Consider the following 13,657-nt stretch of genomic DNA (forward strand, 5'->3'; position numbering starts at 1 on the left):
ATTTTCTCTCTTATTTGTGTTGTTCATGCTTTTGTAAGCTTTGAAATGCCTTTGTGTGTGTAATGCACTAGACAAATAAACGTGCTTTTCCTATGTCACTCAGGCCGTATCGACATATTTAGAGATCAGAAATTGTAGTTATAATTTCGATGTCTGATATCTTAATTACCTAACAGGTCTTAAATTGACTAGTGAGAGGATAAATAAACCACTGGTTCTGGATAGAGCAGTTACCACAAGGATGACAGCGCTTTCCCTTTTAATAAAGGACTTCGGCTCTGGACTAGATTGCTAATTATATATTGCCTTCATATAGTTCAATGATGGCTTTTATTTTGAAAATACGCCGTTTCAGGCAATCATTTATGTTGAAAACTGTCAATTCATAGATTGCTGATCGCCACACACGGGTGTGTCATATGTAAATAAGGACAGGTGCAGCCCGTTCTTGCGTCCATGGATTTATCCGATTTACCTATCTGCGATGACATCAACGCTTATTTCAAACAGGTGCGACAGTTTCATGAATTACACTTAGAGATGATCCTATAAGTCTCTCCCAACGTTCGAATCTGAGGAGGTTTCATAAATGAGGGCATATTAGGTCTTCTGTTGTACTTTTTCACTTGCCCTGATATATTGTGTATTAGCTTTTTAAGAATAAGAAAATATAGGTTGTGGTACGTGTAATAACTTTTTAATATGGTCCATTGTGATATGTAAAATAAAGCAAGGCTTGGCCTTTGAACAGGAATGCGTGACTGCTCTTCATTTGTTTGGATGCTTGCGTGGGACCGGAACGTCGCCAAGCGTGGTCTGTGTGGGACCACCTGGATGTGGCTCCGCGCCGTAAACGCACTCCTTGTCACATGTAGCTGTCCCTCATTGCTTCAATTAATTGTACTATAAATTAAAGTTTAATAAGTTGATGCTGTGTGTATTCAGTAGAGGGCAGTATACTGATCTGAGAAGAACGTTCCAGAGAATGTTTCAGCAGGATGTTGCTATAATGTCGAATCGGCAGCGTTTCGAAACTTGAAAGGTGCATTCGAGCTACTCCCGTTTCAAACCTTCCATCACTAGTAGAGGCGACACTGACTACTGAGCAAACTATAGAGCCGTTATTATGAATGCCAGTAGCTAACAAGACGGTTTAATTCACATTTCGTCAGTGTTGGTAGGTATAACTTCTTATTAGGTACGTCCGTATCATTAATCTAATACATATCTAAATAAGTCTAATGTCACTAGCATTCCTCTCGCAATAAAGTAGATAAATGTTGAACCCGTTTCAGAATTTCTGGGAGGTTAGTAACCTAAACCGTGCCATCTGGCTATTTGCTACTGTAACATTGAGAACTCTGCGAGCAGCATTAACGATGACGTGACACCGTTAAAAATAAAAGCCATCATGTCAATGCCTTGGTTTGTGTATAATTCAGTAGTTCTCGGATACCATGTTCCACTTCACATAGTTTAGTGTTCTCGGTATAAGGTAACTTGCATAGATCAGTGGTTTCCAACTCTGCTCCTCGAGTACTCCCATCAGCACACTTGTAGTTGACCAAGCAAACCCAATTTAAGTTAACGACGGCCTGATAATCCCCTAGATAAATACAATCCGCTGTGTTTGGCTGGGTCTCAGTGTTTTGTTGGGGTTACTGCAGCACCGCAGTTGGGAATCACTGGCATAAAACTCTTGATAGTGTATTGTACTGGGAACAATGGATTGGGCGGGTTAGAACGTTGTGCATTTGTTTGAGACACCTTGATGATTGCCTTTGGTGCAACTCACTATCAATTTAATATACTTTACTGACATAGAAAGTTAGGTTACTTGCATTATATGTTTATAATTATTCAGATTGCAATGCAGTGAAATTAGAGCTTTTATTTTGACAGACTCAAAGCTGCGTTCGTGCTGCCATCACAATATCCTGCAGAACTATAATCTATTTACTAAATGTTGCGAAAGCTGTTGCTACATTAGTTCGGTTATATTGACTAGCTACTTCTGCTCACTGTAGCTAGCTGCCGTTGGGCTTTCACAGTATTTCTACAAAGTCAACTTAAATGTAACTAAAACGTTAGCTAGTTCAATCTAATTTTAGCGTTAGTTGCACCAGAATGTTTAGTCAAGTGATTGATGTTCTTTCCCTTTCTCTCGTGCAGCTGACTATTACAGACTTGATCACCCTCTTCAGGTGTTGGTGTGAGGCCCAGCAGAGCCTCTCATCCTCAACCACTAGGTCAGGACAAAGATGTCTAGACATGTGTGTGGCCTCCTACTGCGAACTGCCTGCAGCACCCATTACCCTATCTCTCCCCAGGTAGGGGCTGTCAGAAAGATCAGTAACACCGACACTCGTCTTAGGAAAAAAGTTAATATATTCAGCCATATTAATACTGTCTTCTTTCTGTCTTCTCCAACATGCCCCCCTCCCCCCTTAGTGGCCCAATCTGACCCAACGAGCCCGCCTCTCCTTGAACAGTTCTGGGTCTAGGTGTAAATCTGGGGTCACCGTGCGTTTCCTCTCCACTCGAGAGGACCTGGACTTCCAGCTCAGCCGGACCCAGGTCAACAGCATCCTGCGAGCCAACGAGCAGGTGCACAAACAATTGTGATAACCACTTAATCATAAAGCAGGGTTTTGGATTGGCATGGTCAATTCTCAGGAGACTGGTATTGCAACCTGCAGAGGAACTGCCTTACAGGACCCAGTTACGCACCCTTAACCTACCTGTTTAAAATAGCATTTATTCTCTGATTGTTTAAATCTAACCCTCATCTTTCTCTCTATACCAGTCTGTGAGTGTCCCTGAGTTTGATGGCCGTGGTCTAAGTACTGTGAGGAAGTTTGAGAGCAACCAGGTGGCAGCCAACACCCCCAATGAGGACCGCCGCAGTGCTGCCACCTGCTTACAGGTGTGTGTTTGTGTTGTTACAAACATATGCTGTTTCTTTTTGTCTCGCCATCACATGCTCACACAGACTTTCCCTCCCAGACTAAGGGCATGTTATTCAGGGGATTTGACGGTCTCTCTCTCTCTCCCAGATTAAGGGCATGTTATTCAGGGGATTTGACGGTCTCTCTCTCCCAGATTAACGGCATGTTGTTTGGGCTGTTTGACGGTCTCTCTCTCCCTCCCAAATTAAGGGCATGTTGTTTGGGCTGTTTGACGGTCTCTCTCTCCATCCCAGATTAAGGGCATGTTGTTTGGGGTGTTTGACGGTCTCTCTCTCCCCCCCAGACTAAGGGCATGTTGTTCGGGGTGTTTGATGGCCATGGTGGCTGGGCATGTGCTCAGGCGGTCAGTGAGCGCCTGCTTTACTACGTGGCAGTGGCCATGTTGTCCCAGAGAGGGCTGGAGGAGCTGGAGCTGTGCATGGAGCGGAGCCGACCCCTCCCACCAATCCTACAGTGGTACAAAAGTCGTGGAGATTACAGCTACAGTGAATCAGCCTCACTCTATGTAGAACACCTCCGTGTCTTCTGGCAGGAGCTGTTGGACAGTCAGGAGCACTGTGAAGGAATGAGGTGAGCGCCTGACACTTTCTCAGAGTTGGGAGCAATATTAGCATACAGTTATGTGAACAAGCAAGTTCACCTCCTGGAAAGTTGTCTTTTTTATATATTTTATGTTTTGATAGAAGCAGCTCCAAATATTCACATCTGTCAAACCTCCCGTGGGTTTTTCTAAATAACCTGGGATACCATATTGCCCTAGTCGTTTGTGTCAGCTCTTTGACCACCGTGTTTCTGTCTCCCACCTTAGTCCTCCTGATGCTCTGGAGTATGCATTTAAGCGCCTGGACACAGACATTTCTCTGGAGGCCCAGGTTCCACACTCCAGCGGCCTTATGAGGGGCACAGCTATACAGGTAGGTGTTTGTGCCATCCTGGTGCCGATTCATCCATCCATCCATCTTCTACCGCTTATCCGGGGCCGGGTCGCGGGGGCAGCAGTCTAAGCAGGGATGCCCAGACTTCCCTCTCCCCAGACACTTCCTCTAGCTCTTCCGGGGGGACACCGAGGCGTTCCCAGGCCAGCCGGGAGACATAGTCCCTCCAGCGTGTCCTAGGTCTTCCCCGGGGTCTCCTCCCGGTGGGATGGGACCGGAACACCTTCCCAGGAAGGCGTTCCGGAGGCATCCGAAAAAGATGCCCAAGCCACCTCAGCTGACCCCTCTCGATGTGGAGGAGCAACGGCTCTACTCTGAGCTCCTCCCGGGTGACCGAGCTTCTCACCCTATCTCTAAGGGATCGCCCAGCCACCCTGCGGAGAAAACTCATTTCGGCCGCCTGTATCCGGGATCTTGTCCTTTCGGTCATGACCCAAAGCTCATGACCATAGGTGAGAGTAGGAACGTAGATTGACTGGTAAATCGAGAGCTTCGCCTTGCGGCTCAGCTCTTTCTTCACCACGACAGACCGATACATCGACTGCATTACTGCAGAAGCTGCACCGATCCGTCTGTCAATCTCCCGTTCCATCCTTCCCTCACTCGTGAACAAGACCCCTAGATACTTAAACTCCTCCACTTGAGGCAGGCACTCTCCACCAACCTGAAGTGGGCAAGCCACCCTTTTCCGACTGAGGACCATGGCCTCGGATTTGGAGGTACTGATTTTCATCCCCACCGCTTCACACTCGGCTGCAAACCGTCCCAGTGCATGCTGAAGGTCCTGGTTAGAAGGGGCCAACACGACAACATCATCTGCAAAGAGCAGAGACGAAATCGTGTGGTCCCCAAACCTGACACCCTCCGGCCCCTGGCTGCGCCTAGAAATTCTGTCCATAAAAATTACAAACAGAACCGGTGACAAAGGGCAGCCCTGCCGGAGTCCAACATGCACTGGGAACAAGTCTGACTTACTCCCGGCAATGCGGACCAAGCTCCTGCTTCGGTTGTATAGGGACCTGACAGCCCTTAGCAAAGGACCCAGGACCCCATATTCCCCAAGCACCCTCCACAAGATGCCGCGAGGGACACAGTCGAATGCCTTCTCCAAATCCACAAAACACATGTGGATTGGTTGGGCAAACTCCCATGAACCCTCCAACACCCCGTAGAGGGTATAGAGCTGGTCCAGTGTTCCACGGCCCGGACGAAAACCACACTGTTCCTCCTGAATCCGAGGTTCTACTATCGGCCGTATTCTCCTCTCCAGAACCCTGGCATAGACTTTCCCGGGGAGGCTGAGAAGTGTGATCCCCCTATAGTTGGAACACACCCTCCGGTCCCCCTTCTTAAAAAGAGGGACCACCACCCCGGTCTGCCATCCCAGAGGCACTGTCCCCGACCGCCACGCGATGTTGCACAGGCGTGTCAACCAAGACAGCCCCACAACATCCAGAGACTTGAGGTACTCAGGGCGGATCTCATCCACCCCCGGTGCCTTGCCACCGAGGAGTTTCTTGACCACCTCTGTGACTTCAGCCCGGGTAATGGACGAGTCCACCACTGAGCCCTCATCCTCTGCTTCCTCAATGGAAGACATGTCAGCGGGATTGAGGAGATCCTCGAAGTACTCCTTCCACCGCCCGACGACATCCTCAGTTGAGGTCAACAGCTGCCCACCTCTACTGTAAACAGCGTTGGTAGGGCACTGTTTCCCTCTCCTGAGGCGCCGGATGGTTTGCCAGAATCTCTTCGAGGCCAGCCGATAGTCCTTCTCCATGGCCTCACCGAACTCCTCCCAGGCCCGAGTTTTTGCCTCCACAACCACCCGGGCTGCAGCCCGCTTGGCCTGTCGGTACCCGTCAGCTGCCTCAGGAGTCCCACAAGCCAACCAGGCCTGATAGGACTCCTTCTTCAGCTTGACGGCATCCCTTACTTCCGGTGTCCACCACCGGGTTCGGGGATTGCCGCCTCGACAGGCCCCGGAGACCTTACGGCCACAGCTCCGAGCGGCCGCTTCGACAATGGCGGTGGAGAACATGGTCCACTCGGACTCAATATCTCCAACCTCCCTCGGGATCCAGTCGAAGCTCTGCCGGAGGTGGGAGTTAAAGATCTCTCTGACAGGAGACTCGGCCAGACGTTCCCAGCAGACCCTTACAGTACGCTTGGGCCTGCCGAGTCTGTCCAGCTTCCTCCCCCACCATCGGATCCAACTCACCACCAGGTGGTGATCAGTTGACAGCTCCGCCCCTCTCTTCACCCGAGTGTCCAAGACATACGGCCGCAGGTCAGATGAGACGACAACAAAGTCGATCATCGACCTGCGGCCTAGGGTGTCCTGGTGCCACGTGCACTGATGGACACCCTTATGCTTGAACATGGTGTTCGTTATGGACAAACTGTGACTAGCACAGAAGTCCAATAACTGAACACCACTCGGGTTCAGATCAGGGGGGCCGTTCCTCCCAATCACGCCCCTCCAGGTGTCACTGTCGTTGCCCACGTGGGCGTTGAAGTCCCCCAGTAGAACAATAGAGTCCCCAGTCGGAGCACTTTCCAGCACCCCTCCCAGAGACTCCAAGAAGGTCGGGTACTCTGCACTGCGGTTCGGCCCGTAGGCACAAACAACAGTGAGAGACCTATCCCCGACCCGTAGGCGCAGGGAAACGACCCTCTCGTTCACCGGGGTAAACTCCAACACATGGCGGCAGAGCTGGGGAGCTATGAGCAAACCCACACCAGCCCGCCGCCTCTCACCATGGGCAACTCCAGAGTGGTGAAGAGTCCATCCTCTCTCAAGGAGTGTGGTTCCAGAGCCCAAGCCGTGCGTAGAGGTGATCCCGACTACCTCTAATCGGAACCTCTCAACCTCACGCACTAACTCAGGCTCCTTCCCCGCCAGCGAGGTGACATTCCACGTCCCTAGAGCCAGTTTCTGTGTCCAGAGATCGGGTTGTCTAGGCCCCTGCCTTCGACTGCCGCCCGATCCTCTTTGCACCGGCCCCTTATGGTCCCTCCTGTGGGTGGTGAGCCCACGGGAGGGCGGTGCCGATTCAATAGCAGAATTATTCCTTAAGAGGTGATCAAATCGGAACTTCCTGATTCATTTTACAATTCCTACATGGTGCCGATTCAATATGTAGGAATTGTAAAATGAATCAGGAAGTTCCGATTTGATCACCTCTTAAGGAATAATTCTGCTTCAGTCTTTAATCTTTGGTCTGGCCTCCCTGTGACATTTTGGTTTTCTTACGGATATCCAACTAGGTGGCGTTCGCTGGTTCCACAGCCTGTGTGGCCCATGTAGGCACTGAGGGGATCTATGTGGCGAATGCAGGTGGGTGGGTGTGTGTGTGTGTGTGTGTTTACAGGCAGATGATTACAGCCCAATAAATAGAGACCTAGCACCTAGGATGCTAGTTGAAATTTAGGGGGGAAAATACCTGTTATGTTTCCAAGTTTTGGGAGAATGTTAAGTTTACAATGTCAATCTAGAAAATGAAGACAAGATTGCAGGAGGTGAAACTGGGTTGAATTTTTTTCGTCCAGGATCACTTCCAAGAAATGCTTAATGTAGTAACTAATGATCTTTCTACTGGCAGTTTGGCCCACTTAAGAAGCTAACTGTTCAGATTGACCTGGTTTTGGATGCGATTCAGGTCTGTTCTCTCCATTGGCCACCAGAGCAGTCCAGTGTTTCTACTTGCGGCAGTCCAAAATTACTTTGACTTGTGTAGAAAGCTGTTCTCTTAATTTGTTCATTATTAAGCATAGGAATACCCCAGATCTAAAGAATACACTGTAGTGTATAAGACAGGGATACTGTTGTATTTCATGAAATTGGGAAGTCAAAGAAAAAACAACACAGATAATCATCATGTTACCTGAATAACACCATGCATAACCAATGTGTGCGCATAAAGGACATTCCACCGCCATTCTCTTGTAATAGCTTCTACCAAAACATAAAGCTCCCACAATGTAGAACAAAGTAATTTTGTCCACATAAATATTTTACTAACGTCCTGTTTCCATCATACCGGTTGGGAGAATCTTTTCATATGTGATATTACTTAAACAGTGTGTCCGGAGGTGTGCTTTCGGCTGCTGGGTAAAGTGCCGTTGTGGTGTGAACGCAGGTGACTGCCGCGCAGTGCTGGGGGTGCAGGAGGAGGACGGGTCGTGGAGTGCCCTGCCCCTGTCCCAAGACCACACTGCCCAAAATCAGGCTGAGCTGGAGAGGCTGCGAGCCCAGCACCCCCCGTCGGAGAGGGACACTGTGGTCATGGAAGATAGGCTGCTAGGGGTGAGAACTCCGCGTCACCACAGGGTTCGGTTAGAACTTCAGTAGGCTTCAGATCAGGGAGGTAGTGGGGTGTAAAGAAGAGACTCTATTTACATTGCAAACATCTAGGTAAAAAGCCAGACAGGGATAAAGGAGATAGGCACTGGTCTTTTATTTTGGTAAACCATAAAGTGTATATGTCTTAATAAGCTAATTGAATAATGTCTTTGTGGCTTGACTTTAGATTGAGATGCATTTCTAATCATCATCCATCCTGGGGTCTCTAGATACTGATGCCTTTCTAATCATCATCCATCCTGGGGTCTCTAGATTCTAATATCTTTCTAATCATCATCCATCCTGGGGTCTCTAGATACTGATGCCTTTCTAATCATCATCCATCCTGGGGTCTCTAGATACTGATGCCTTTCTAATCATCATCCATCCTGGGGTCTCTAGATACTGATGCCTTTCTAATCATCATCCTTCCTGGGGTCTCTAGATTCTAATATCTTTCTAATCATCATCCATCCTGGGGTCTCTAGATACTGATGCCTTTCTAATCATCATCCATCCTGGGGTCTCTAGATACTGATGCCTTTCTAATCATCATCCATCCTGGGGTCTCTAGATTCTAATATCTTTCTAATCATCATCCATCCTGGGGTCTCTAGATACTGATGCCTTTCTAATCATCATCCATCCTGGGGTCTCTAGATACTGATGCCTTTCTAATCATCATCCTTCCTGGGGTCTCTAGATTCTAATATCTTTCTAATCATCATCCATCCTGGGGTCTCTAGATACTGATGCCTTTCTAATCATCATCCATCCTGGGGTCTCTAGATACTGATGCCTTTCTAATCATCATCCATCCTGGGGTCTCTAGATACTGATGCCTTTTTAATCATCATCCATCCTGGGGTCTCTAGATACTGATGCCTTTCTAATCATCATCCATCCTGGGGTCTCTAGATACTGATGCCTTTCTAATCATCATCCATCCTGGGGTCTCTAGATACTGATGCCTTTCTAATCATCATCCATCCTGGGGTCTCTAGATACTGATGCCTCTGCGTTCATTCGGAGACGTGAGATTTAAGTGGAGCCGTGAGCTGCAGCAGAGTGTTCTGGAAAGCCTTGAGTCTGGAGTTGACCTGGACACACTTAACCTGTACCAATACACCCCGCCCAACTATCTGACCCCACCCTACCTGGACGTTGTGCCCCAGCTGACCTACCACAGGCTACGACCAAAGGACCGCTTCCTTCTCCTGGCTTCTGATGGGCTGTGGGATGAGATGACATCAGAGGAGGCGGTACGGCTGGTGGGAGAACATCTCAGTGGGATTCACTTTCAGGTAGGGATCAGGGTTTTTCTGCCATTGATACTCGGAAGTATTAAAACCCAGCATTGCAGATAAAATTACTCCATCAGAAATTAGAGAAATGTATTGAATTTCAAGTAATTGTTTAACATTTTCTTCAAGATAGGAAGGTGCCTCTAAAATTATGTGCTGTGATATGCAGATATTGTCTATGGCTACACTTCTGGCCACGCCCACCACATATCCCCTGATTGATCATGACAAAACCCTTGACGTTTGTGTATATTAACAGAACATCTAAAGGTTGGTGTGTGGCGACTAATTGGACAAAATGGTTACGGATATCAGGCTTTTTCCAGATAAAATTACGATTATTTTATGTACATTTCTATGTGGCATAGTTGGTCAATGTTATCTTTGTCTATTCAGTGGCTGATATTTTTGTTCCATTGAGATAATCAGCTAACCCCTGCATTCTGCTATTAATATCACAGGCATTTCCAACATGTTATTAGAAGATAAATTACAAATGTTGATTGTACAAATGTTGTGACATTGGCTAGGAGTTAGAAGAGAAATGTTTTGCTCTCTTGAATGTAAATCATGTGCATGCATGATTTATCATGTTTTGTTAATAGAAGTGTACTATATGGAATTGAAGTTAATATTCCAGCTAGCTACAAATAATTAGTTGGCTAATTTTGAGCAGTGGTGTTCATTCTTAAACTATGAACAATTTGTGAGTGAAAGAATTGCACTGATAAGAGAGAGAGGCTATATATCGCCATTTGAAACACATCTCCGGGTTTTCCAATCATGACTACTGTATATCCCATCCGATTATGGAGAGCTCAGTACAATCCTACCTGAAGGTTTTGTGTTGTCCTTGTGCATATATTACATTATCATATATCACATTACAACTGATAATGTAATATATGATAATGTAGTAAATTGTCACCCTGCAGGCTCCCATCTCCCCCAGTGAGAGACAGTTTAACCTGGGCCAAATGCAGGAGCTTCTGCTGAAGCGGCGTGCCCGCGCCATGCCCAGCCTGGACCCCAATGCTGCAACTCACCTCATCAGACACGCCCTGGGCACCGGGGATTACAGAGAGCTATGCCAAGAGAGACTATCATCAATGTTGGCTCTGCCTGAGGACCTGGCACGCATGTACAGAGACGATATCACTGCTACTGTTGTGTACTTGAACTCTGACCTGGTCAGACAACACAGCTAATACAGATGGACCTACACAAAGAGACCATAACCTCTGGGGTTTATCTTAACAACACAGCTAAAACAGATGTATCTACACAAACAGACCATAACCTCTGGGGTTTATCTTAACAACACAGCTAACACAGGTGGACCTAAACAGACAGACCGTAACCTCTGGGGTGGGTTTATCTTCACAATGCAGTTAACACAGGCTACAGAGAGGCTGTGCACACTCACACACACTTTCACAAAATGGTTTGTCATGGTGGTCTACCTCAGTGTGCATACAGTGGTTAGAAAATATTTCCCCATCCCATTCTACTCCCTGCACATTCAATACAAAGATTCAATGCTGTTTTCCCCTACAGATTTACAGAGCCCCTCCCCATTTTCTAAATTAAACTATGGTTTCTTTTTCAGGACAGTTAACCTAGTGTGAAAATGTTGTGTACATGGACCAGAAGAACAAATACTGTTTCCAGAAAGTCTCTGTGGTATTGAATTCTAATGTTTCAGCTTGACACCCATACATGTAGGTTAATTAACTGTTGTACGGCATCAGCCTATTCATCATGGCCCCGGGTTTACACCATCTGAGCGTGTCAGACTGATTTGGTGCCACATACTCAACCATAATTTAAGTTTAAAAAAAAAAATGTTTTTTTTTTTAATGAAAACTACAGGACTAACTGTTGGTTAAAGTCCATGGTATTTTCCTGTTTAAGAAGATGGGTTGTTACTGTTGACACGCTTCCCATTTCTGAAAATCTGAAGAAATTCTAAAAACATTAAATCAACATGTTTTTGTAGATGTCCTGTCGGTCAGATTATTAAAACAACAATCTTTAAAAAAAAAAAAAATGACAAGTAGATGGCAGCTACATACTGTACTGCAGTTCCCTCAGGAATGTCTAATTTACATTGTGAAATGTCCTAGAATAACAACTGAAATATGTAAGGTGGATATTAAAAAACAAAATGAATACACAATTTGAAGGGTAAACCATTCATGAAATAAGGAATTAAGACGGAAGAGTATGAATACCTGAACATCAGGCTTGTTCAGATTGATACAATTTAGTAAAATGTTTCCCCCTTACCCAGTAGAGGGCAGTGGAGAGTCAGAAATCTGAATCCTTTAGCTGTTTTAAAATGTTGCTAGTGGTCTGAAAGCTCATTCTCTTGAATCATCTCCAATGGGCTTTGCGGAAAGGGTAGGAACATTATCAGACAGCTATTGCCTCTGGTTTGTTAGTGCAAAACTGAATTTATATTTTGTCGAAAGAATAATTTAGGCAAATGTTGATTCCCCCTGTATTTCCAACTCTTGTCTCTCTTATTCCTAAAGCTGCCTATTGCTGTTTCTCAACACTCTTCAGCTTTTTAATTATTCTTGCTAAACCCCCACCAGAAGTGCTTAGGCTTTGATTGTAAAGCTTTATTTTAGACCAACATTTTTTAGGGGAAAACCCTTTCTAGGCAAAAGAGTATTTCCGCCAGAAGAAACGCTTATAGTTTAAAGTTAAGCTGCCAGTGAGCAATCATGCCACTGGGAGATTGAGGAGTTTTCATCTGTTCTGCAGTTCAATCAGTTTTTCGTTCTTTCCAAACTGCTTCCGACTTTCACTTAAACGTTCCAGTGCAGTCGCTTTCTACCAGAAGAGATACTGTAGATTGCAACACAACATTGCACCACTTTTTGACATCAAAACATATTTAAAACATTTATATTTGGATTATTTTCTCACTTTTTAGGATCCCACATGTTAGCCAACAATGTTTAAGGACTCTGCTGGGGAACTCTCTTCCCCTCATATGATACTCTTCTGTCTTCCTGTTCTGTTTTTCTCCATTATTGTTCATTCTCTAACTCTCTGTCATAGTTTGAAATATGTCTTTCTGGTACACACCACTAAGTCATGGATGTTTAACCGGGGTCACCCTAGTTATAGAACGAGAATGATTTTTGATTGACCACATGGTAGGCCAACTTAGTGTTCTGCAGCCTAGTAATGAGATGATCACACTGCTGGATGTACACGTGACAGGCATATGCTCAACAGACACAGTGACCAAATTCAATGAGGAGTTCTGGGAGGAGCAGGAGTGATGATGATCTGCTGATTAAGTGGAGGAGGATGGATTTATTTTATTCCCACAGTGTGGGTGTGTGTTTACTTTTTAGGTTATTAATCTCTTGACTTTGTAGTGAAATGGAAATCCTCCTTTGGGGGCTTCTGTTTTGTCCAGACCGGAGAAGTTACGTCACTGATTAATGCACAGCGTCGTACATCATTTATCTGATTATCAGTCTGCTTATCTAACATTGAGGTCCTTGTCATGGACACGTGGAGTACCGGGAGTGAAACACAAGCTAAAGGGGCTTAGACTCATCAAGTGTTGATCACCACTTCTGTCATATGATGTTGTATTGTGTGTGTGTGTGTGTGTGTGTGTGTGCGTGTGTGATCTTTGACTGAAAATTGTTTTATAAATTCTTCAATAGAATAACAAAATCTATTCGGTGTCTCTCCTGTCTGAGTGGCTTGTATGCTCACACCTGCCACACACAGACATCATTTCTTTGCCTGCCAAACAATCCACAACCCCTGTTTCCAAAAATGTTAGGATGCTGTGTTCAAAATTTAAAGAAAAACAGAATGCAATGTGCAAATAATTGAAACCCTGTATTCAATACGAGAACAAGATCCAGAAACGCTGCCACCTTCTCTGGGCCCAAGCTCATTTAAGATGGACTGAGGCGAAGTGGAAAACAAATCAAAATTTGCCATTATCTTTGGGCATCATGGACATCATGTCCTTCGGGCAAAAGAGGAGAGGGACCATCCGGTTTGTTATCAGCGCAGTTTTAAAACAAGCATCTGCGATGGCATGGGGGTGCATTCGTGTACATG

The 13,657-nt window shown here is 46.0% G+C and overlaps 1 protein-coding gene across 7 annotated transcripts; it reads left to right on the plus strand.

The window, feature by feature from the left end:
• Positions 1–951: 951 nt before the first annotated feature.
• pdp2 (putative pyruvate dehydrogenase phosphatase isoenzyme 2) lies at positions 952–10,810 on the plus strand. Of its 7 annotated transcripts, none has more exons than XM_013138950.3 (10): positions 952–1,042; positions 2,173–2,330; positions 2,452–2,607; positions 2,807–2,926; positions 3,253–3,539; positions 3,778–3,883; positions 7,175–7,244; positions 8,047–8,213; positions 9,254–9,553; positions 10,489–10,810. In XM_013138950.3, exons 2-10 carry the CDS (start codon positions 2,262–2,264, stop codon positions 10,759–10,761), a joined length of 1,548 nt encoding a protein of 515 aa, XP_012994404.1. In that variant the 5' UTR covers positions 952–1,042; positions 2,173–2,261; the 3' UTR covers positions 10,762–10,810. The 7 variants fall into 7 exon arrangements, with proteins under 7 accessions (XP_012994404.1, XP_012994405.1, XP_012994402.1 ...); XM_013138951.3 differs by lacking the exon at positions 952–1,042 and adding an exon at positions 1,049–1,198; XM_013138948.3 differs by lacking the exon at positions 952–1,042 and adding an exon at positions 1,049–1,177.
• The last annotated feature ends 2,847 nt before the right edge of the window (positions 10,811–13,657 follow it).

Source organism: Esox lucius, chromosome 19 (assembly GCF_011004845.1).
Source record: "Esox lucius isolate fEsoLuc1 chromosome 19, fEsoLuc1.pri, whole genome shotgun sequence".
Taxonomy (NCBI): Eukaryota; Metazoa; Chordata; class Actinopteri; order Esociformes; family Esocidae; genus Esox; species Esox lucius.